At 68.6% G+C, this 24,444-nt stretch overlaps 1 protein-coding gene across 1 annotated transcript in view; it reads right to left on the reverse strand.

Moving 5' to 3' along the window:
* Positions 1-24,444, reverse strand: part of KCNQ1 (potassium voltage-gated channel subfamily Q member 1) — a 231,912-nt gene that overhangs the window by 112,029 nt on the left and 95,439 nt on the right. The window contains exon 11 of the mRNA XM_036295795.1: positions 21,632-21,752. Coding sequence (XP_036151688.1) covers positions 21,632-21,752 — 121 coding nt within the window. The remainder of the gene's footprint in view (positions 1-21,631; positions 21,753-24,444) is intronic.

Below are 24,444 nucleotides of genomic sequence, written 5' to 3' on the forward strand. Positions count from 1 at the left end.
CCGTGAGCGCGTCTGTCCGTGAGGCGCCGGCCCAGGCGGGCGTCATGCGTTTCTGGTGAATGGCTTCATTGATTTGTTGAACGAAGGAAGGGGCCGGCCCGGGAAGTGTGTCCACTTTCTGAGCGCGGTCAGAAGCGACAGCGTGAGGACCTGGCCCCGCAGGCCGCACCGGCTGGCCGGTCCTCGGGTGAGGGCTGCCTTTGCCTGTAAGAGGTTTAGCAGCCTCTGCCCGGCAGTCACCTGCCGCACCCCACACGGTGGTGATAGAAACGTCTCCCGACAGTGCCCCCCGGGGGCCCCGGCGAGGGCACCGCCTGAGACCAGCTCCAGGGCCGGGATGGTCGCGTGCTAGCCCTTTACATGAAGCCAGCCCTGGCCCGCACCCCAGCACACCCAGTAGCAGGGCCTCACCTCTCCATGAGGCGCCTTTCCCACCACAGCCCTACAGGGGCGGCGATTCCCCAAGTCCCATGGCCCCTGGGCTGCCACCGACGGCTTCATTTGGGCCCCTTTTCAGCTGCAGTCCCCACGCTGCTCCTGACGTGGCCCCGATAACTTGTCCGAACTAGAAGTGCCCCCCCCCCCCCCCCCCCCCCCGCCTCCACCAGGGCAGACTGAGGAGCGAGTGCCTGGGGGACCCAGAAGGTCTGGAGTAGACGCTGGAGGAGGAGAAATCGCAGAGCCGGCCACGTGGGCAGGAGGGAGTAGCCTCTTACCCGTCCTTCCCCCCAGAGCCCCTTCCGGCCTCTGCCCCGCAGGGCTGGGTCCCTGATGGAGCCTGGTAACCCAGGGCTCCAGTCCAGTCCCCCAACCAAGCCCAACACACATGCCCTCCCCCAGAGCGCACCCCCTCCCCTAGCGCACACCCAGTCCCCCAGAGTGCACCCCCTCCCTTAGCACACACCCGGTCCCCCAAGGCGCACCCCCTCCCCCAGCGTGCACCCCTCCCCCAGGTGCACCCAGCGCCCCAGCAGGGGCCCACTCCCCCGGCGTTCCCCAGCCTCTCCAGGGGCTGGGCCCTTGTTTGCAATGTAAATGCTGCCTCCTTCACGGAAGAATCCCTGCTCCTCCGAAAGCCTTGGGCTTGGCTCACCCTCCCCAGCAGCCTCGGCCCTGGAGAAACCGATCTAATGGGCCTTTCTCCTGCTAATTGTGGCCATTAGTGTCACAGAATGAGGACTCCCTGGGGGGCCGCGCCTGGCACACAAGCCTGTCCCCAGCTCAGGCCTCTGGGCCCACAGACGGGGCCTTCTCCCCGTGCTGGCCCGGCTTCAGGTGGAGGTGGGGGTGGGAGGGCTGGCCCCTGGTGCTCACGGGATGGTGGCCAGTGTGCGCTCCAACAGGTCAGCCTGGCGGCCACACCCTGCACTGTGACAGGTGACCCTCCTGGCAGAGGGACTGGCTGGGACCGAGAGGTCCAGGGGGGAGAGCAGCCGGTGGCCTGACAGAAGGTCCTCTGGGAACACATGACGTTTGCAGCGTGGGGAGCCTCCCCCCCCCACCGTGAGGGAGCCCCCACCCCGCACCCCAGCCCACGGAGCACCCTGGGAGCCATGCACCTCGGTGCCACGCTCGCACCACAGGACGCGTGGCGAGGCCGTGGACCGGCCGCCTCCAGGGCAGGGTCTGCCATCCGCAGCCCCTCCTTGAGTTACTGAGAGCCTGGGCACTGCCCCCTACAGATTCCTCTGCCTGGGCACTGCCCCCTACAGATTCCTCTGCCAATCTGTGGTGAATTCACCGGGCCCCAGGCACTGGCGACCCAGGTGGAGGGATTTGCTCAGGGGGCTTGCGGCCCAGAGGGGAGACCACCCAGTGTGTGTGCTGCACCCCGGGGAGTGCTCGCAGGGGGGGCAGGGCCCTGGGAAAGGTCCGCACAGGGTTCGCCTGGGGTCCGAGAGGCCCCTTGGGAAAGGCGGTGGGGGCAGAGCAGGGTGCAGGCTCCGGGCTGGGGAGGAGCCAGGCCGAGGGGCTGAGCAAAGCCAGGCCTCTGAGCTGAGATAAGACAAGGAGGGGATCGCTGGTGCCTGGGGACTTTGGCCTTGTTCTGAGGGCCGAGGTCCCTTGCAGGGAATGACTCAGTGGGGTCTGCATTCTAAAGGGCTGTCCCTCTGAGCAGACGGGGGCCTGCAGGGCAGAGGGGAAGGGCGTGGGGTAGAGCAGGACGCAGCACGGGCGACGCCTGCCTGTCGGTGGCGGGCTGGTGCGGGCAGTGATGCCGGGTCCTCCTGCGCGGCTGGAGGGGTGGCAGGGGCACTTGGTGGAGTGGGAAGTGCCGGAGGCCGTGGCCGGGCTGCGGGGCAGGGGACGGAGCGGGGGTCTGGAGGGTGAAGCCCGGCCAGACAGACATTGGGGAGTCAAGGACACACGGACACTGCAGGGTCCAGGGAGCACCGCTGGGGAGCTCTGGGTCAGCAGCCTGGCCTGAGGACAGAGCTGGGGGGCCGCCGGGGGGACAGTGACCTGCCTGGGGCACGGCCTGCAGAGGCCGCCCTGGAACCCGGGCTCCTGGCACTCGGACCCTTGGTGGCGACCACCGGCCCAACCATGGCCCCGTGGGACGTGCCCCCCGGGAGTGCGGCCCTGCCGAGCACCTTCCCAGGACCCAGGACCCAGGACCCCGAGGGCCCCCTCCGCTGCGTCCTGCCTCCCCTCCCTGCGATCGCCCCTGGACCGGCGCAGGGCCTCTCGCTCAGCACGTGCGGAGGAAGCAGGCGGGGGAGGGGCGGCCTCGTCCTTGCCGAGCTGTTTCATAACCTCGGGTGGAGGGTGGAGAATCCCCCCGTGCGAGCCCGGAGCCAGCAGCTGAAACGGCCTTGAATAGCTGATGAGAAACAAAGGCGTCCCCCGGCCACGGAGGGAGGGGGCAGGGCGCGGCCCGCACAGGCCCAGCGCCGGTCGGTCCAGCGCCCGAGACCCGGACCCGGAGCCCAGGAGGGGGGCGGCCAGGCGTGGGGGGCCCGCAGCCCCGAGCTCAGCCCCGTGGCTCGTTCAAACAGGCTCGAGGCTCCAAGGGGTTAACTGCACAGCCTCCCACCCCTCTGCTCGCTAATTTTTAAACGCAGCTGAGCTCGGAGCGGGCGCCCCTCCCAGCAGCCCCGAGAGGGCCTCTGCGCAGCCCCCACCCCCATCGCCAGGAATCCACGTGCGTCTAGAACAAAGACTCCCCATCCCCTCCCTCGTTCAGCCCGTTCTGATGCCTCAGCCTGGGCTCCCCCCCAGCCTGCCCCCCACCCGCGCCTGCATGGCTCCCAGATGAAGCCTCGAGGCTGACCCCCCGCCAGCCAGGGGCCATGGGCGTGGGAGCGCCACTCCTCTCCCCAAAGACCTGCTCCCCGAGCGGGGCACGGGGGGCCTTTCCCACAGCCCGCGCCCCACATCTCCTGACCCCCTGCCAGGCGCTCCCTCCCGAGGGCCCCGGGTGCACCCCCCACCCCCGTCCTCCCCCAGCACAAGGCTGAAACCCCTCCAGCCCCAGCAGCCAGCCCCCGCCCCACACGCCCTGACACAGCGCCCAGTCCAGCGCCCGCTCCCATGAGGCCTGGTTCCGTCCCCTCCTCAGGCCACGTCTGGCCCAGCCCACAGCCCGTGCCCCCTTCTCTGTGATGGAAGCTGAGGCCCTACTGGGCCCGAGCTGTGTCCCAGGCCCCAGGCCCAGGCCTTGCGCTCACACCGTCCACTCCCCGCCTTAACGGCGTGGCACCTTCGAGTCCTCACCTCGGGCCTCACTGAATCCCGTAACAGCCCCAGGGAGGCGCCCTGGCCTCACGTGCAGACCGGCCGAGCAGCCAGGCCGCACCGGGACTCCCAGCACCTCTCCGAGGCCTCTGGGCACTGACATGGCGGCCTTTTGCCCGGTCCTCACGCCCGGGAAGGCTGCGGGCCCCGTCGGGCCCTGTCCTGACCTTGGGAGACAGGCCCTGTCAGTTCTGGGCGAAGCAGCCGGGAGGGAGGAGAGGTGGGCTGCCCCCCGAGGCTCGCACCCTCCCAGCCCAAGCGGGGCCAGGTCTCCGGCTGCCCAGGCCCCAGAGGCCTGAGGCCACCTCGATATGGCATCGCCTCCCGTCCTGCAGGGGCCACTCCAGAGCCAATGCTGCCCCAGCTTCCTGCCACCCAGTGGCCTGGGCCCGTCGGGTGCAAAGGTCCGCTGCCCCCTGCAGCCACGCACGCCCCGGGCCGCTCCCCTGCAGGCCGCTCGCCCGCCCCTTCCTCTGCTGCCAGGGCCGCAGGCCGTTTGCTGGGCTCCTCCCAGGCGGGCCCAGTGCTGGACGCGGGGCGTCAGATGGGGTGCCCCCGCGAGCCCCCAGGCTGGTAGAGAAGGCAGGGGAGGGAGGGGGCTGTGCGGTGGACGCTTAGGGGCCACCCCAGTGGCCGGGGCAGGCTCCTCAGGCCAAGAAGGGAGGGCAGCTCTGGGAACACCGTCCAGCCCAGGGCTCCCCTGAGAAGCAGGGCCCCGGGGAGGCAGAGTGGAAGCGGGTCCCTGGGGGCCTGTGCGTCCCGCTGGCACGGCCGCCTCTCCCCCTGCCCCTTTCCCAAGGGGGCTTCTCCCACCTCCTCTTCCCAAGGCCACCAAAAAGGCCTCCAGCTGTGGGGGTGCCCTGAGAGGCAGGGCGCAGGGCGGCGGGTGCAGATTATCTGCGGGGCTGATAGAACGTTCCCCGAGGGCCGACTTCAAAGCCGCCCGCCGACTCCGCATCAAAGTCAGGCGGAGCTGTTTGAACACGGACGAGGGGGAGGCGCCTCCCCAGTCACGTGCCCCCCCCCCCCCCCGCCTCAGGTCACAGGCTCTCCTGGCAGGCGGTGGGGCCGGACCCCTCCTCCCGGGCAGGTGAGCCCTGACGGGCGGCACCGCTGCCCCGAGAAGCCCTGCAGAAGGCCTCTCAGGGTCCCCATGCTGGGCCCAGCTTCCTGGTCTCCCCACCATGTCTTTAGGGCTCGTCCAGAGAGAGGGGACCTGCCCTACAACCCAGGGGGCACACTTGCCTGGACTCCGGCCTGCCCACCCCCCTCGGTCACCTCAGGGGCAGGTCACATGGGCGGGGGCGCGGTGGGGTGCGAGGTGAGGGGTGGCAGATCGCATGGGCGCCATGAGACAGCGCCAGGCCACCCGGGTTGCATCCAGCTCTAGCAGATGAGGCGTGTGTCACTGGGTGGCCGCCCGTTCTCTGCCCCATTGTCCTCATCTGTGACCCACGAACCGGCATTACAGCCAGCTGGCCCTCCTGGGCCACCGGGCAGTCAGAGGCCAGCTCGGCCCCTGCGCGGTAGAGCGCCCACCTTGGCACCATGTGTGGGGAAGGGGCGCGGCCGGGAGGCACCGCACACCGAGCCGGCAAACGGCAGCCCCCTGAGAGGGCCCCCAGGCGCAGGAGGCCGTGGGAGTGACCCTCCAGGCCTGTCCGAGGCCTCGTGTCCCTGCACGGGCCGGCGTGGCGCCTCCCCCCAAGCAGACCGTCGGCAGGGGGGCCCTGCGAGAGTGGACGCGCCCTCGGGGGGCTCAGGGCAGACCCTCCCTCCCTCTTCCGGAGCTCGCCGGCTGGGTTTTTCCATCGCCTCCTTCCCCACCCGCCCGCTGGGCCCCAGCCTGACCCCGCACACCCGGGCCCCAGAGGCACAGCCGAGCGCAGCCCAGCGAGTGTGTGAGCGAGCGTGTGCCCCGGACCAGGGTGCGACCCCTCCGCGCACGAGACATCAAAGGGAAGCAGGAAGCAGTGGGCCGCTGGCCCCCAGCAGGCGGGGAGGCCGGTCCACGGGGCCTGGGGATTTTCCATCCCACGGGGATTTCCTCAGGACTCCCCTGCCCCAGGACCCCCTGCCCCAGGACACCCTGCCCCAGGACCCCCTTGTCCCCCACCATGTGCTGCCTGTTGGCCTGGGCGCATCAGACACTGTGCCCGGGACTGGGACCCGCCGGCAGGAAGGACCGCAGAGTGTGCAGAGGGCAGAGCCTGTGCCTGCCCCACAGCCACACCTCCTCGACAGGGTGGGGGCTTGCTCCCTGGCCGGCCAGGCCCAGGGAATCCACTGAGAGAGCCTCTTGCAGGGCCCAGTCCAGGCTCCAGGCCCCGGCCCCAGCCCCAGCCCCAGCCCCAGCCCCAGCCCCAGCCCCAGCCCCAGCCCTTAGCCCTTAGCCTCAGCCTCAGCCTCAGCCCCAGCCCCAGCCCTCAGCCCAGGCTCCAGGCTCCAGGCCCCAGGCCCCAGGCCCCAGGCCCCAGCCCCCAGCCCTCAGCCCTCAGCCCAGGCCACCAGCCTGGGAGCCTGGCACTCACAGCCCCGGGGCTGGCGGACAGGCCGGGCCCCCATTTCCCAGTGCAGAGTGGGCTCACATCTCCTTGACCTGCCTCACTTGGGGCGACTCCTTCTGGGGTCCTGCCCTCCCAGAGCTGAGGCTGCCAGGCCTCCCCCAACTCCTGCCCCCACACACCAGGCCTGGCCGGGTCCTCACTTCCCCAGGACGATGGACTGGGCACCCTGGCCTACAAGGCCCTCCCAGACTGGTTGCTAACACACCAGGCCCTCTGGCCGGAGGGCGTCGCACCCAGTCCCTTTGGGGCTCTCTCTGGGGCGGGGAGAGGATGCTTGTCCAGGGGGTGCAGCTCTGTGGTGGGAGCCTGGGGTCCAGGCTGGAAAGGGCTTGCAGGACACCCCAGCCTCGAGTCCGGTTGGTCCAGCGGCCGTGCTCTGTGGGCCCAGAGCGTGACCCCGGCAGGCGCACTCATGTGGAAAGTGCTGGCAGGCCGGCCCGGGATCGGGTTACCGCAGCTGTCCTCCCGGACACCCGGCCCCGTTGTTCGGCCGGAGCGAGGCTGCCCTGGGACCGGGCGGGTGTCTGTGGGGGGAATTGTTTCAGAACAGCCATGGAAACTTGGCGGCAGGGCTTGGGCACGGGGTCCCGGCCTCCGGTCGGGGCGAGGTGCCTACACGGCACCGAGAAGCCGGAGCGGGTTCCTCCCCGCCGGCACCCGGCTCTGGGGGCGGCCCGGCCCACCCAGGCCAGGGCGTGATGGGGGCGGGGGCTTTGCTCCGAGCAGAGGGCCTGGGGGCACAGCCAGGCGGGGCGGTGGGGGGCAGATGGGCAGGCACAGCTGTGCTCTCAGGGAGGCACCCGGCAGGGAGGATGAGGTGGGGTGAGCACCCACTCTGTCAGCACCTCAGACTCCTGGGGGCTGGCTCAGCACCCTTCTCTGCTCCCCCATCGCCAGGTGGGTGGGAGGCAGAGGGGCCCCGTGTCCCCAGCGGCCGAGGGCGAACAGGCCAGGGCTGGGCGGCCGCATCCACAGAGCACGTGGCCTCCCCTTGGCCAAGGCCAAGCGCCGGGTGAAAACAGCCCGGCCCGCGCTCCCCGAGCCCCGAGCCCTGGACCCCGGACCCCAGCCTCAGGGCCGAGCCCACGTGGCGCTGAAACGCCAGAGCCTGGGAGCGGCAGGGAGGTCCGTGGCATGAGAGCCTCTGTGGGCTCGTCCCCGCCCCCCACGGGGTGACCCCACTGTCCGGGTCTGTGAGCGCTAGTGGTCCTGGGGGTGGGGGTCCCAGGCCCAGGGGCGCGTCACCTGCTGGTCTCTGCCCATAGGAAGCCCCGCCCTGTTGTCTAATTCTCAGGGTTGTCCCGAGAGCCCGCATTTCAGACCCAGGAGGCGCGCGTGCCAAGCAGGGGGCGCGAGTGGGAGGCAGACCCCGCGGGTGGCAGCGCCCTGGGCTCCCGCTCGGCCCGGCGCACGCTGAACGCGCTGTGGGGATCGGAGCACAAACCTTCCGGGGGGATCTTTGCCAGACAGAAGCCACGACTCGGGGCTCTCCGGAGGGGGCTGGCCACGGGCTGGCCTAGCAGGAGGCCCCCCTAAATCTGTCTGTGCCGGGCTGGCTTGCGAGGGAGAATGGGGGGGCAGGTTCCCTCACCCGTCCAGATGGGCAGGTCTGGCCAAGGGGCTCCTCACCAGGAGAGCCAGCCCTGGGCCTGGACCAGGGCCACTCTTTTCGGCCAGAGAGTCGCCTCCAGGACATGGAGGAAGCACACAGATTGCTTTTCTAACCCTGACAGACGAGGAGGAAGAGGGGGAGGTCAGCTAGAAGGTTCTGGAACAAGGTCTGCCCCAGAGGACACGCTTCCACGTGGAAGGGTGCTGTGGGAGCGGAGGGTCCACGGGGACCCCCACGCCGACCCGGGGCTTGCCGGGGCCCATCGGGGGCCGCCTCCCGGGAGGCCAGGGGGTAGCAGCGGGCAGCCACTTGAGCCACTTCACTCCCCTTGGCGAGGTCCGTGCATCCAATCGGAGCGGCCAGCCCGCGGAGAGGCCTCTGGAGAGCCAGGTTCCCAAGGTGCCGCCCGTTAATGAGTGATTCGCCCTAAGCAGCGTCTCGATAAGGGGAGGCCGCCGTTGACCAGGGCGCGGCTGGTCGCCAGGGAAAAGCTTCTAGGGGAGAGACAAAAGGCCAACGTCAGGCCTGCCGTGCGGGGAGCGCGGTGGAGAGCGACCCTTTGGCCAGCGCGGCCTGAGTGTGGGGCCGGGGGGAGGGGCCCCGGAGCTGTGGGGGGCAGAGGTGGGGGCCCTGCGCCCGGCGGGAGCGGGGGGTGTGGGCAGGGAGCGGGCTCTGCAGGCGGCCGCGCGGCCTGGCCAGTGTCAGGGCCCGTCCGCCCTGAGCCCCGTTCGGCTGTAAGTCTCTGCTTCCCCTCAGCAGTCGGGTGTTTACTCTGTGCTAAGCCTGTGCTTTAACGGGTCATGTTTTAAGAGGAAAACCACCTTTGATGGAACCCTCTGCAGCTCCAGCCCCGGCTCTGCAGGCGCCCTCCCTCGCCCCCAGCTCCATCGCCCTCGGGCAGGAACCCTCCGTCCGAGGCATGACTCCGGCGGCCACCTCGGCGCCTCCTGGGGCGGGGAGACTTACTGGGCACAGGAGGGTTTGGGGGGCCTGGTTCTCAGCCAGCGGGAGTCTTGCCATTGAAACGCTGGAGCCCCTCGTTCTCAGGAGGCAGAGCGAGGCCGCGGCCAGGAAGGCCTCAGAGGCCCAGGCCTCGGCACCCACAGACCGAGCGCCGCCCCCAGACCCCGCTTTCTGTCCGGGAACGGCTGCCACCCCCACGCCACGTTTCTGGATCCACAAACACTGAACCGGCCCTGCACACACGGCCGGGCCCCAGGCGCCGGCGGAGTCCTGTTTCCGGAGCGGCAGCGGGAGGGGGGCTGGGGGGCTCTCTGTGATCCTCGCCCCGCGGTGCCCCTCGCAGCCCTCCCGGGAGGGTGGCCGCAGCCGCACACAGATCCCCCTCCTGCTCTCGCTCAGTCACTCCTCGCGCCCCAGGGCCGCCGTGGCCGCCCGTCGGTTGGGGGCGGGAGAGACACGCTGAGCGGCGGCAGCCTCGCACCCGTGCTCGCGGGGACCCAGGCCGGGCCTGGGCCCTGGCTTAGCCCTCAGCCCCTGAGGCCGGGACGGGGCGGCCCAGCTGAGACCGCAGGGTGCGTGTGCATAGGGCGCACAGCCCCGAGCCTGGCGGGAGCTATCGGTTTCAGGTTATCCTTTAGCCCAGAGCTACGTGCGGGCGAGTGCGTTTTCCTCCCTGTGGAGCCAGTGACCACCCGGCTGGAGCTCCGAGAGCAGGGACTGGCCCACACGGGCCACGCCTCCCGCACGGAGGAGCGGAGACACGCAGGACGGGGCCCTTCCCCACCCGCCTTCAGGGCGCGCACGGAACTTTCTCGGTCCCTTCAGCTACGGCGGCCTGGGCCCCACCCCCCAACAGCCCTGGGGGAGGGCATGGGCATCGCAGGCCGGAGCTGCCCTTCTTAGCTCGGGGTGTGCATGTAGGGTGGTGGGTGGCGAACAGCTGGAAACCCCCAGAGCAGCCACGGGCACCCCCTCCCATACTTTGGGGCCGGCCCAGCCTCGACGGTTGGGGAGCTTCACCCAGTTACCCAGCCCCAGCTCTCACCCAGGGAGCTGAGGCCACCCCCCCCTAGAGCTTCCTTGGGGTCCCCATTCGGCCGCAGTCACCCAGCCTCGAGAGCCTTCTCTACATGGGATGAGCGGGAGCTTCAAGGCACCCAGGTCCCAGGGCTGGAGGGAGAATGGCAGAGGGGGCCCGGGTGGACGGGCTGAGGGAGACAGACACTGGGAGAAATGCCAGGGGAGGCCTGAGGCAGGAATGCCCTCCGCCAGCCCCCCACGGCGCCCAGGGTCCCGGGCCTCCCGGGCGTCTGAACCCCGGCTTCCAGCCGCAGGGAGCCCCCACCCCCACTTCCTCTCCGGCAGCAGTGGTGTGAGGAGGGCTTTCCTCCCGCCCGACAGCTCTCCCAGATGGACGTGCGGGGCGACTTCCTCACCAGGAGGAAACGCTGCGCCCGTGACAATGAGGGGCCTGGGAGGCGTGAGGCAGCCAGACGCAGGCCCGGCCCCGCGAGACCACTTCCCCGGGGATCCAAAAGGGCCCCAGGAGCCCAGCCTAACGGGGCTCGTCGCTGCCAGGGCGAGGCCTCAGGGTCTGCCAGCCCAGCGCCCAGTCCCGCACCCCCTGGTGGGCACGGAGCTGCTCCGAGGGTGGGTCTGAGGGGGCTTATAAAACAGCAGCAGCAGCAGCAACTAAGGGACAGAGAGGGCGGGGCTTGGAGGTGACGGGCATGCGGCGCTAGACCACGGCCCCCAGAGTCATTCCGTGCGGCCCTGCCCGGGCCCTGGGGGAGGTAACGACGTAGCCACCACACAGGGTGGCTCCCGCTCGCGTTGGTCCCTCTGTGTGGCCCGAGAATGATGCCACAGACATCACATGGCCTTTGGCAGCAAAGCCCTCCCCGCCCCGGCTGGGTGGGCGACGTTCCTGTGGGCGCACGGGCACCTCCACGCTCATCGCGTGCGCGTTAATCATGTACAGACCTCGTGTCAGTCACACCCAGCCGAACGGTTAAAAAAATTAAAAACAAACATCCCACCAGCAGGAAAACACTGTAGACCAGGGGTCCTCAAACTGTTTAAACGGGGGGCCCGTTCACCGTCCCTCAGACGGTTGGAGGGCCGGACTATAGTTTAAAAAAAACTATGAACAATTTCTATGCACACTGCACAGATCTTATTTTGAGGTAAAAAAACAAAACGGGAACAAATACAATATTTGTATTTGCATGTGGCCCGCGGGCCGTAGTTGGAGGACTCCTGCCCTAGACGCAGCTAAAAACGAAAGGAAAGCTGGGATAAGGTGTTTCCCCGCCCACGCCAGCTCCTCCAGGTCAGTCAGGAGGTGCAGAGAGGGGGTCCCCAGAAAGAGAAGCCAGCGCGTCTGATTATTCGGGGAGATGACAGCCGCGTCGGTAATAAAAGGTGGGGAGGGCGCGCTGATGCGGTTCTCCCGTGGTGTGTGTGCAGGTGCGGCCTTCGGCCTTCATTTGGCAGCGTCGACCGAAACCTGCTGGTCGGGGGGTTGGACCTCAGGAAGGGAATCCGTTACCACGGAGACCCAAATATCACGCGCAAAAGAGATTTGTTTGGGAAGCTACCCTGAACAATGGCCATCGGAGCGGGGACACTCAGGCGGCCCCTCCTCCAGCCGGTGGCCGTGGCTGCGGCATCTCCTCACTGGAGGAGAGAGGCCGGGTGATGCTGTGGGGCGCGCGGTGGCACCCCAGGCGCCCGGGCCTCCCTCCTGTGCGGGGACGTGAGTGGCGCGGAGCCTCGGGGGGCAGGCCGGGGCCGCCCTTCCTCTCCCCCGTTTCATCTGCTCAGCTCCCAGGCGCTTATCTCGCCGGCCTGGCTCTCCCCGCGCTGACGACGGGCTTAGCTCTTTCTAATCTCCTAATCTCCGGCCGAGAGGTCCTTCAGCCTCACTTAACTTCACGAAGTCTCACATCCCGGTGAGATTTACGGCCTCTCCTCTGGGTTATTTACTTTCTGCGGGGCTTGTTGATAAGGGCCGGCCCACAGCGCCTCCCTCAGCAGGGACGGGCGGGTGCGCGGCCGCTCACCGGGGCACGGGAGGGCCCCTGGCTCGTGCCGCCCGGCTCGTCCGTCCACGGGCAACGAGACGAGCACCTGAGCCCCCACTGTGCACCGGCGGCCCATCCGCGCACGCAGACACACGTGTCCGTGCGAAAGGCTGGAGAACACAGTAGGGCGCTGTTCAGGGGTGACCTCAGGGGAGGAATTAGGGCTCGGGGTGGGGCAGCCGGGTACCCATGTTCCCTCTGCACCTGGACCCGCGTGACTGGGCGCCGGTGACGCCCCTCGGTCGTCATCTCGGTGCGACGTGATGTTTGGTTTCGTGCGTGCGGAGCGGGGAGCCGCGTGGGGCCGCGGTGGCTCTGCTTCCTGTCACGCCCAGGAGCAGGGCCGGGTGCCCCAGGGCTTTCTGACGGGGAGAGGCCAGGCCGGAGGCTCCCGGGAAGGGGTGCCCTCCCCCCCTGCACGTCAGCGGTCTCCCGGGGGAGACGGGACACACGTTCTGCCCCCGGAGCGGGGAGAGGAGCGGCGTTAAAGGCGCGAGCGTGGGCAGCGTGTCCCGGCGGCTGCGTCTCGCTCCGTGTCTGTCTCCCCCTGTTCCCAGGCCGCCTCTCGTTCTGGTTCACGCAGCCGGGACCACACGCTGCCGAGAGCGCTCGATGGCCGTGCCTCGCGCCCGTGTTACCGTGATGCTTCCTAGCACACATCACGGTTCAGACTCGGGTCTCCACGGTAACTCGGGCCCATTTCGCACCCGTGCCGTCTGCTGCTCAAACTGCTCTGGGGAAGAGCGGGCCGTCCTCCCGTGCGAAACGGCCTGGGCGTCCGGGGCAGTGACACCGTGTGGACCGAGGAGGGCCAATCTCTCCCCGGGGGGTGGGGGGCGGGACGGAGGAGGTGGAGGGGAGATGGGGCCAGGGACCCACGTGGGACAGGCCCATACTAGCCACTCCGGGCACCCCTGCCCCCCGCCCCGGCGCGGGGAGGCCTGGCTACGCCGCTGGCTGAGAAACTGGCGGGAGGAGCGGGCGGGCACCGCCTGTGAGAAGCCGGCAGAGCGGGGCCTGGAAACTCTGCAGCCGGAGCGGACACAAAGGCCCGTTGAGAGCGGCGGCCGCGGTGCCCAGCGCCTTCTTTTACAGGCCTCCCCGGGCCCCGGCACGAGGGCTTCCAGGAAGCAGGCCTGGCACCGGCAGGATGGGAGCGACTTTAACGAGTTAACGTCAGAGGAAGGAGCATCAGGAAAGGTCTAAGGTACAGCAAACGTTGTGGATTATTTTGCAAAGAGCCCTGGGCCTCAGCGGCAGAGGCGTGCTTGGCCGGGACGGTTCTAAGCCAGAGCCTGGTTCAAAGGCGGCGCGGCCGCCCTCCTGCAGCCTCACTCGGGCATTTGCCCGCGCTCCTCGGACGGGCTCCCCGCGTGCCACCCGGGGCTTTCCCGCGTCGCCTGCCCTGCCTCCCCAAACGCCCCCGCCCGGCCGGGCCCAGCCCCCGCGGCGGGCACACGTGCGCACGCAGCGCACCTTCCCCGGCAGGAAGCCGCCCTCTGCCAAGAGCGAATGGAATTCGCGTTTCCAGAAGGTGTCCTTGGCCCCCGGCCCCGCAGCCGCACGCGAAGAAAGGTCCCAGTGTGTGCCGGGCGGAGGGAGAGGGGCCTCCGTCTCTGCTCGGGGTTCTCTGGGCCCCAAGAAAAACCCACAGCTCCCTGGGCCCCGCTCCGCCACGCCCGCCTCAGCCTCATTCCTTCCCTCCTGCGCCCGCACTGGGTGGCCCAGCAGCCAGCTCTGCGCCGCCCTCCCAGCGGCCTGAGACCAGGCCAGGTCCTCCCGGGGCCGCCAGCAAGCAAACCGGGGGCTGCGCCCCCAGGCCTGAAGCCGCCGGAAACCTCAGCGCCGCCCACCCCCCTCCCCCCGTGGCTGCCTCACCGAGGAGCACAGGGCTCGCTCATGCAAGGAGTCTCCTTGCTCTGTACCCCGTGTTGCCCTCCCCACTCAAGGGTCCCCACATACCAGCAAGAAGGCCTCGCCACCCCCCGCCCCTGCCCCGTCCAGCCTGGGCCTGCAGAGCGCCGAGACCCGGCATCCTCACGGGCGAAACATTCACAGGCCGAGGCCGATGCCAGCCTGGCCAGTGAGACACAAGCCCACGTGCAGCGGCTTGGTGGACGGGCTGGTCACGCCCAGCCTCTCGGGCCCCTGCGCCCAGCACCTGCCTGGCCAGGGAGCGGCCAGCGGAGTCTGCCCCTGCAAGTCACAGCGGCAATGAGGACCGTGATGACCAGGGACGTGGGCACGTTTCAGGGACTCAGGGGGACCTGGTGCCCTGGCGGCACCTGTGCCCGTCTGCTGCCCAGGTAGACCATCGGCAGCACAGGCTCAGCTGCACCAGCTCGCCAGCCGCCTCACAGGAGCCCAAACAGCCGGGAGCCCCCTGCCCAGCCCCCAGGCCTGGCTCTCGGGCCCCAGGCACCTGCTAAGGACAAGCCCTGGTGGCTGCAGGCCCAACCCCGTGTGTTCCCAGGGAAACTCGTGACCTGGCTGTTTTAGGAGCTCCTGGGCCCAGTGAGGGTGCCCCCCAGGGCCCCCCTAATTTACACAGGGAACATCCCTCAGGCACTTGGTGAAGCAGGCCCACGCCGGACGCCTGACCCATCTCCGGGCCCAGAACCAGCACCGGACGCCTGACCCATCTCCGGGCCCAGAACCAGCAACAGACGCCTGACCCATCTCCAGGCCCAGAACCAGCACCGGACGCCTAAACTTCCCCCACGTGTATAAGGCTCAGAGGCGAGTGACCGCCCAGTGCCCGACAGGCAGGACGCAGCCCCCCGAGCTGGCCAGGACCTGGTGGACAGTGTCCCCAGGCTGGGTGGACACCCTAGCAGGCGACAGGGAGTGACCCTCAGGCAGGTGCACACAACGCCCCACTGACCACTGCAGACAAGGGAAGTGACCACAGCGCGGGCGCCCGAGCCGCAGTCCAGACGCCCCACCCCGCAAAGATGGAGGGGCCGTTCGCGAGCCAGGAGGGCAGGCGGGGCCTGCGGCCCACCAGCGCCCAGCTCTGTCCTCGAGCCACAGTGATCAGGAGCCTGGCAGGAAACACAGCAAGAGGACCACTCAGGTCTGACCCGTGGGACCGGGTCGGGTCCAGCAGCGGCCCAGGCAGAGCTGGTCACGACGGTGTGGCCGGCAGCGGGGAGACGACAGGCTCAGGACGGAGGCTGAGCGGCTGTCCAGGCCGGGAGAGTGTGCCTAGACCTCGGCCTCGCCCTGGACGCAGCGATCACCCCAGGTGGACGCAGACCTGGGGGGGAAGGTGAGCTTGTGGAGCCATAGGAAACATGGCCCGTGGCCTTGGCGTGGCCAGAGCTGCGCGGACGGGACGCAGACGGCATGACCGAGATCGCGTGGACATCCAGACCCTCTGTTCACCGGAGACCCTGAGGCCACGGGCGCCTGCACGGGAGGCGCTCCTCGTTCGGGGCCCAGTCCCCCTTCCCGGGGAGGCCGAGCACACGGATGGGCTTCTGACGAGCCACGCGTGTCCGAGACCCGTGGAGACAGGAAGCTCCCACGGTCGGCGGGAAAGGTGACTGGGATATGACGGCAGAAGACGCGGCGTGAGATCAAGGACAGGATCCGGCTAAAGGACCGTGCGGGAAGGGGCTCTGCTGCACGAGGTGCTTTGCTGCAAATCAAACCCGTCTGATGGCTCTGGACCCACGAGCGCGGCTACAAAGGAAACCCCGGGAGATGCCAGCCTCCCCAGCCGCTGGTGAGGATGGCAGAGGGGCAGCCATTCGCCCGCTGCTGGTGCTGCGAGCGGGGTGGGCACACGGCCTCGGGACGTCGGGCAGTCCTCACTGAGTGCGCACGCCCACCTGACGGCCAGCAGCTCCCTGCCTGGCACGTGCTCACCGGAAATGCAACCGTGTCCACCAAGGCCTGGTGACCACCCCTCTTGGGAACCTCCCGGCGGCCGTGCCTGGAGCAGGTGAAGAGGGTGGGCCACTCCCGTGCCTCAGCTGCCAGGAGCCAGGCCTGTCCCCCCCCCCCGCCCCCCCCGCCAGGCGACAGGGGCTCCTGGTTCCGTGGCTCCAGGGTGAGCACGAACCCCGCCCTTGAGGTCGGGCGCACATCTGTGTGCGGTTCCTCCGTCCCCTGACCAGGTGAGCACGCTGCCCGGTGTGTCCCTTCGAGCCTAGAGCCTGGAGCCGGGCGGCCGGGCCTGCCCGGGGCCACACACCTCAGGGCTCAGTCCCCCTTCCCGGGTTAGGCCGAGCACATGCGGGACCCCCAACCCTGGAAATGCCCCTGGGCTGACAGTGCGACTTGTGGGGTCATTCTGTCTGCCACCCACCCCTGCGGTTGGGCGCGCTCCTCTCCCTGGCCCCGCAGCCTCGCCGAGGGCGCAGTGGAGGCCAAGCCTGGGCCGAGGGCACGAGGCTGCCTGCTCTGCTCTGGGCCTGCTCCCAGACAGCGGCCGCCCCACGTGCTCAGTGGACGAAGCGAAGCTCCCAGAGGGTGGGGGGCCCCTGGGGGCCGCCCGCAGTTGGGCGGTGCCGGCCGGGAGCCAGACTGAGGGCATCCCATTCCCGTTCCCAGTCCCGTCCCTTTCCCACCGAGCCGTCCTGCCTGGCGTTTAACTGTCGGGAGAACATTTCCCCCCACTCCATACCTTTGGGGGCCGGGGCTGTGAGCTCTGCCAGGTTGGGAAGCCTGTACTCACAGCTCCCCACAGCCCTCCCCCGGGGCCGCCTGGCACCTCGTGCAGGCAGAGGTGGTCCGAGCCCCGAAGGAGACAGGACACGGGTCTCTTCTGTTCCTGGCAAGCCCCCTCCCCGTCCGCCCGACACGGGTCCCAGCACAGCCTCCCACCGAGGTCTGCGGGGCAGGGAACGGAGCAAGGAGCCGGCAGAGGGGCGGTGCCCGTGCCGCCGTGGGCGTGGGCGTGGGCGTCGAGCCACTGAAGTGTCCCAGCAAGTGGTCCCCCCGAGAGCTACCCCGGGCCCCCCGGAGCCAGCGCGGGGCCGAGCCTGTGACATTTGCCCCGTTTCCAACAGGCACGGCCGGGCTGGCCCCGCCTCGCTGACAGATGCAGAATTCAGGAGACATGAGCAGTGATGTGGACGGAAGCCAGGCCGCAGCGGCCTCGCTGGAAAGCAGAAACGGGAACGTTTTGGCGTGAGACTCTGCAGGGCCCGGGAGAAAGTTGAAGACATGGAAACTCTAATTAACACACACGAGGCTGGCTTTGCTCAAGGATCCACGGGCTGTCATGGCGCCGGAGGCCCGCAGCACATGCCCGCCGGGGTGTGGGGTCACCTGTGGGCCCCGGGGTGGCACGCTCCCACGCAGGGCAGGCTGGGGGGGGGGACAAACAGGAGCGAGTCCCCCCCACGGAGGGGACCGGGGACCAGCTCTCCTGGAGGGACCCTTCGGGGAGCACAGGTCGCTGTGCTGATGACGGCCCGGCCTCCTGCACCCTCTGTCGTGGGGATCCCCGTGCCATGGACGGAGCTGGTGAGGGGGGGCTGCATGGAACGCTGCCGTCCCCAGGGCTGCTGGGAAAGGTAGCCACGTCCTCCTGCCCAGGCCTCTCTGCCCAGCTGGCCTGGCCCTGGGTCGGCACTGAGGCTCCCGGAGTCCTTGCCCTCCCCTTGGGATGCGCTGGCCGGCCCCTTGGCGGGTGGCGGGGTGCAGGGGGTGGGGCTGTCTGCTCTGGGGGAGGTTGGAGCTGCCCCGGCTGGGCTTTAAGGGTGCCCGGGAGGCTGAGCAGCCGCACCAGCCCTGCTCCCCAGAAGCCGAGGGTCGGGCAGGGAAACACCCCAGAAGGGTCCCCGGCCCCGTGCTAACGGCTCTGGGACGGCCGAGGGCCTCGCGGGGGAGGAGGACACGCTGCCCACCCCGGCCCTGAGCCTCTGCGCTGAGGGCGAGCGGGTGCTGGGAGGAGGAGGACTCCGAGGCGCGTCCCGAAGGGCGCCATGTGCCAGGCTGGGGCCGGGGCCTCTCCTCCCGCCGCTGTGCCTGTGCCTCGGTGGGCAGAGCCCCGGAAACCTCCCTGGCTCTTGCTGGGGTGCACGGCTCCCCTCCTGTGGGGTTAGGGAGGGGCTCCCCCATCCCCACACCGTGCCCGGCATGTCCTGCCTCTACCTCATACTTGCCCCTGGAAGCCCGCAGCCAGGCTCGGAGTGGGCGCAGGTGCGGGCAGCCAGCTGCTCCCTCTGGCCCCGGGGGACCTGGGAGACCGCCTGGAAGGGGCTGTGGGCTGCACAGTGCTGGGGTGGCTAACGCCACTGTCTCCTCAGCCCACTGGACCCCAGCTCTGCTCCCAGCGACTCCCCAGTTTGCACCGGGCTGGCTCAGTGACCTCGGGCCCCCACCCTCGCTTCTCCCAGCTCCGGGACCTTCCGTAATGGAGGCTGCGGTGACCTCACCTCCCTGGGGCCCTTCGGGCGGGGAGAGCTGGAGATGGAACAAAATGTGTCTTTATTTATGCTTTTAATTTGAATTCTGGAGCGGGCCCAACATGGGAATACATTTACCATCAGTAAAAAGCTGAGGAAATGGGTCTGCTTCTCAGTAACCCCCTCCCGCCCGCTCTGCCCCTGTGAGACCCCGCGTGCATCCCCGTCTCACACACGGGCATGTGGCTCTCCCCGGGGTGGGGGGCCGGGGCTGAGGTGCCGGGAGGCGCTGTCCCCAGCAGCTGGGGTGGGTCCATCAGGGGTTCGGTCACCGGGCAGGCTGTGCCGGAGGCACAGGAATGCAGCCCCAGTGCGGGCACCGAGGCCCCGCTGCCCCCTCCCTGCCCCGAGTGGTGGCGGGCCGAGTAAACATGCTGCCACGGCCGCCTGCAGCCAGGGGGGTGGGCCTCTGCCAGGCCCGTGGCCCCGGGGCACGTAGGTTCTGAGGCCCCGGCCCCTCTCACGTGCCTGCACCCTATGCTCCCCAGCAGGGCCCCCTGAGGGGCCGTACCCCAACTGCTACGCACACCCACCCATCCCGTCTCGGCCTTGACCAGACAGTGCCTGAGTGGCCCCCACAGAGACCTTGGTCCCCGCCCCCAGCGCCCGCAGACCCTTCACCCCAGCCCCACGCCCAGTGGTCACACCAGCCTCTGCTTCTGAGCAGGTCTGTGCTGTCCACAGCCTCCCAGTGACCGGGTGAGGACGGGGGTCTTGCCTGCTTAGGCCCAGCCAGTGCTGGACACCCCCCCGCCCCCCGCACCGAGCACACAGGCCATGGTGCTGTGCCCCCCTCCCCCCCCAGCGTGCAGGCCATGGTGCTGTGCGCCCCCCCAGGGCAGGCCATGGTGCTCTCCCCCACTGAGCCCCCTCCCTCCCCCTCCCCCAAGCGGGCAGGCCATGGTGCTGTGCCCCCCCCCCCCCCCAGCGGGCAGGCCATGGCGCTGTGCTTCAGGCTCTGGTGCCCAGCTGTGCAGCCTCTGAGCCAGGGTGTAGCGGGTGCTCTGCCTTCGGGCCCCGACCTGGCCCTGCCAGGCTGCCTGGCTCCGCTGCGCCCACACCTCAGCTCCCGCCCAGTTACCAGGCCAGCGGGCAGGTGGCCTCCAGGATGCGCTGGAGGTCGGAGCCCCTCCCAGGCCGACCGCCGCCCTGTTCCCCAGGGCCCGGCCCCCACCCAGCCTGCGAGCACAGTCACACAGGGGCCTCCAGGGTGGCCGGCGGGTCCATCTGGTCATAGCGCCACCCTGAGATGCCACAGCCGCCTCGTCCTTGCCACCCGAGCCTGCCAGTCCCGGTCATACGAGCACCCGAGGCCCTGCAGTGACGGTGCCAGCCTCCTGCACCAGCAGCAGCAAAGGCTGAGCCCAGCCAGGAGCACGGGCAGCAGGCGCAGGCCTCACTGCAACAGCAGCGCCCACAGCTCAGACAGCCCGGGCCCTCAGAGCCCCAAAACCAGAGGGCCTGGTGGACCGTCCCAGAGAGGACAGGAGGCCTGGGGGACCGTCCCAGAGAGGACAGGAGGCCTGGGGGACCGTCCCAGAGAGGACAGGAGGCCTGGTGGACCGTCCCAGAGAGGACAGGAGGCCTGGGGGACCGTCCCAGAGAGGACAGGAGGCCTGGGGGACCGTCCCAGAGAGGACAGGAGGCCTGGTGGACCGTCCCAGAGAGGACAGGAGGCCTGGGGGACCGTCCCAGAGAGGACAGGAGGCCTGGGGGACCGTCCCAGAGAGGACAGGAGGCCTGGGGGACCGTCCCAGAGAGGACAGGAGGCCTGGGGGACCGTCCCAGAGAGGACAGGAGGCCTGGGGGACCGTCCCAGAGAGGACAGGAGGCCTGGGGGACCGTCCCAGAGAGGACAGGAGGCCTGGGGGACCGTCCCAGAGAGGACAGGAGGCCTGGGGGACCGTCCCAGAGAGGACAGGAGGCCTGGGGGACCGTCCCAGAGAGGACAGGAGGCCTGGGGGACCGTCCCAGAGAGGACAGGAGGCCTGGGGGACCGTCCCAGAGAGGACAGGAGGCCTGGGGGACCGTCCCAGAGAGGACAGGAGGCCTGGGGGACCGTCCCAGAGAGGACAGGAGGCCTGGGGGACCGTCCCAGAGAGGACAGGAGGCCTGGTGGACCCTCCCAGAGAGGACAGGAGGCCTGGTGGACCGTCCCAGAGAGGACAGGAGGCCTGGGGGACCGTCCCAGAGAGGACAGGAGGCCTGGGGGACCGTCCCAGAGAGGACAGGAGGCCTGGGGGACCGTCCCAGAGAGGACAGGAGGCCTGGGGGACCGTCCCAGAGAGGACAGGAGGCCTGGGGGACCGTCCCAGAGAGGACAGGAGGCCTGGGGGACCGTCCCAGAGAGAACAGGAGGCCTGGGGGACCGTCCCAGAGAGGACAGGAGGCCTGGGGGACCGTCCCAGAGAGGACAGGAGGCCTGGGGGACCGTCCCAGAGAGGACAGGAGGCCTGGGGGACCGTCCCAGAGAGAACAGGAGGCCTGGGGGACCGTCCCAGAGAGAACAGGAGGCCTGGGGGACCGTCCCAGAGAGGACAGGAGGCCTGGTGGACCGTCCCAGAGAGGACAGGAGGCCTGGGGGACCGTCCCAGAGAGGACAGGAGGCCTGGGGGACCGTCCCAGAGAGGACAGGAGGCCTGGGGGACCGTCCCAGAGAGAGAGGCAGGGAGGGCCAGCAAGGGGCTGGGAAGGGCCAAGCGTGGGCTCACACATCCTGACACAACAAGACTTCTCCAGGGACACCCCTGGTGGGCAGTGGCCGGAATGGGCCTCACGGTCCCACTGACCCCGCCCCAGGCTGTCACGCTGGGTGCCCTGACGGAGGGGCACTGACCACCTCGCCGGGCGTGCAGGCGGCATCCCGGCCCGTTGTGCCTCAGGCAGGCCAACGGGAAGGCACGGAAAGAGCCACTGCCTGCACCTGAAGGAGCCCTGGCCAGGGCGCCACGGGGAGAAGCTCAAAAACAAAGTCGTCTCTTTCTGGGGGAGCGGAGGCGGGGCCGGGCGGGGGGCGGGGGGGAGAACAGCAATCTCAGATGCTCCGAGCACGAAAACAGGTGGAAAGTGACCGGCGGGTTTTCCGTAAGTCAGACCAGGGGCCAGGCGCTCAGCCGAGGCGGGCAGTGCCCTGCGCCCCTCCCGCCTGGCCCCGCCTCGGCGCCGCCCTGCTGGCCAGTGGCCTGGCCCCCGCACGCGGCAGCCTCCGCCCCCACCCCCTCCGTCCCGCGAGCAGGCACTCACTGCGACACGTGGGTGATGGGGACCAGCAGGGTCTCCCCTTCCAGGTCCAGGTCCTCGGCGAAGCTGTTGGTCCTGGTGAACTGGGGCGTGCTCACCTCCAGCAGCGTGGGGCTCTTCTTCACTGCGGGGAGAGCGGGCACGTCAGACGCCAGGGGAGGCTCGGTGGGCAAGGGCCCGGGCTGTCCAGAGCTGGGCTCGGATGCCCACCCAACCTGCCCCGCTGGCACGGACACCTTGACACCTGGGCCTCCCCACGGACGGACGCGATGTCCCCTAGGGGTGGGGTGGAGACCCCACGGGGAGCCCAGCACCGAGCACCTGGGGTTGACCGGCCCCACGGGCCTGGGCTCCAGTGGCTACGGAGCAGCAGGGGCCGCGATGCCTCGTGAGGACTGGGCCCTGGGCTCCCTCCGCTTCGCACCTGCTACTCAGGTCGAGGATCAGACCAGCGCAAGTCCAGGCAGAGGCACACCCCGCCCCCACACTGTCCTGCCGACGGCAGGCCGCGGGCACCTCACTGAATAGCCGGGGTGGGGGGTCAGCGTCCCGTTGGCAAGGACAGAAAGCCAGGAGGAGGGGCAGCCGCTCACCAAGAGGCCACGGCACCACCTGCACCCGGGGGTGCAGGCCCCTCGAGGGGCCGCACATGCGAGCTCCCAGCCTCTCTCCCCAGGCTGACAGGGCCCAGGACAGGCGGGGAGCACCCATCCGCCCCCTGATTTTCAGTCTGGACTTACTGTTTTACATTTAAAGTTTTTAAAAAATATATTTTTATTGATTTCAGAGAGGAAGGGAGATGGGAAGAGAGAGAAACATCAACGGTGAGAGTCATGGGTCAGCTGCCTCCTGCACGCCTCACACTGGGGATCGAGCCCGCAACCTGGGCACGTGCCCTGACCGGGAATCGAACTGTGACCTGGTTCCTAGGTCAACGCCCAACCTCTGAGCCACACCGGCCGGGCGCTAAGTTTATTTAAAGTTTTCCCTGTAAAAGAGTTAATCACTCCTTGTAAAAGGTAAAGATTCACAAAGGCCCCCTCCCCCAGGCCATCAGTGTCAGCCACTCGCGGTTCCTGCCTCTTCCTTCTCTGCTGTGGTGGCTGCAGTCGTGCTTTTATACCTGGGATACGATTATTCCTTATTACTGACTTTTGTTTTAGAGAGAGCCGGAGAGAGAAACATCTATATGAGAGAGAAACACTGGTCGGCCGCCTCCCGTACACCTCCGGCCAGGGCTTGAACCCTCAACCCAGGCCTGGGCCTGACTGGGCATCGAGCCTGCAACCGGGTATACAGGACGCTCCAGCTCACTGAGCCACCGGCCAGGGCACGCGTTTGGTTTTTAAAATCGTATGCCTCTCTTTTGCTTTTTTGAAAAAGGGAGGTTTTCCCACCCAAAGTAATGCAACTGTTTCCTAAATCTATTTGTAATTTAAGTGTGTGTGTGTGTGTGTGTGTGTGTGTGTGTGTAAATTTTCGTGTATTCAGCATTTACACCTGACGTTGTGAGCGGTCAGCCATCGGACCGTGGAAGTGTGAGAGCTGGAATAGACCATCTTCCCGGAGCCCTGAAGCGAAGCAGGGACGTTCCCTGAAGGAAACGGGAAATCCCTGGGCCTCAGACCGGGCCCTGAAGGTTGAACTCCGACACCGGAAGCTCGATCTGTGAGGGGAAATGGAAGGACTGGACGTGATCAGAATGAAAAGCATTTGCCTGCGAAAGACACCGCCAAGGACAGGAGTCAGGCCACGGACGGGGAGACCTGGGCGCGGCACCACCCAGCCGAGGACTTGCCCCGGGACCAGAGGCGCGGGCGCAGCTTGCCGGCGAGCAGCAGACAACCCCGCTGGATGCATGGGCTGCCGGTCAGCAGACAGCGGGTGCCTTGCTCCGCCGGCCTCTGCGGTTACGAGGGAAAAGCCGATCAAACCCGCAGTGAGCCCCCGCGCCGTTAGCACGGCTCACGTCTCTAAGTGGCTTCGGTTATTTATTTGGGGAGAAGAAAGAGCCTCACTCCTGACTTTACTTTCGAAGAGAAAGAATGGAGCCCGGCCTGCCGTGTGCCGAGGGTGTGAGCCGCGAGGAGCCGGCGTGGTGCTGGGGGCGGGGACGGTGGCCTCGGTAGAGAGAGCTGGGCTGCTCCTTCCAAGTCAGTCGCTCGCCGGGGGACCCAGCTGTCCCCCCTAAAACACACACACCCGATGCATGGGATTCATGTCCCCAAAAGCCTGTACGTGAGCGTGCACAGCAACTTCGCTCACAGTCGCCCAAACCTGGCAACGCCCGCGCCGCCCTGCCCGTGAAGGGAAACCGTGGTGCGTCCGTCTACGAGAAGACTGCTCGCCATCGAAGGAAACCAATGATGGGTCAACAACACGGGAGAACCTCACACGCATGTTCCGCGGCAGTGAGAGTGGCCAGAGGCAAAGAGCTACAGACTGTCTGGGTCCGGGTACATGACCTTCGGGAAAAGGACGGAGGGCAGGGACCCGAAGCAGATGGAAGACGCCCGTGTTTGGGGGAGGGCCGCACACGGAAGTTTTCGGCCCAGGGCCTTCTGGGTGCTGCTGCGGTGGTGGGTCCGTGACACGGCCAAACCCACCCGCCTGTGCGTGCCCGCGCCAGCTTACTGTCTGCAGACACAGCGAAGTCCTCGTTAGTCCCAGCAGGAAGGGAAGGGGAAGGCGCGCGGCCCCCGAGCCTCGGGAAACGGCCCCGGACCGGACACGACTGGGTGAAGGACAAGGAAGAGCAGCTGGTAAACACAGGACGCGCTTGCGAAACGTTCCCGCGAGGGTGCTGCCGCTCACAC

Source organism: Myotis myotis, unplaced genomic scaffold (genome assembly GCF_014108235.1).
Source record: "Myotis myotis isolate mMyoMyo1 unplaced genomic scaffold, mMyoMyo1.p scaffold_m19_p_27, whole genome shotgun sequence".
Lineage (NCBI taxonomy): Eukaryota > Metazoa > Chordata > Mammalia > Chiroptera > Vespertilionidae > Myotis > Myotis myotis.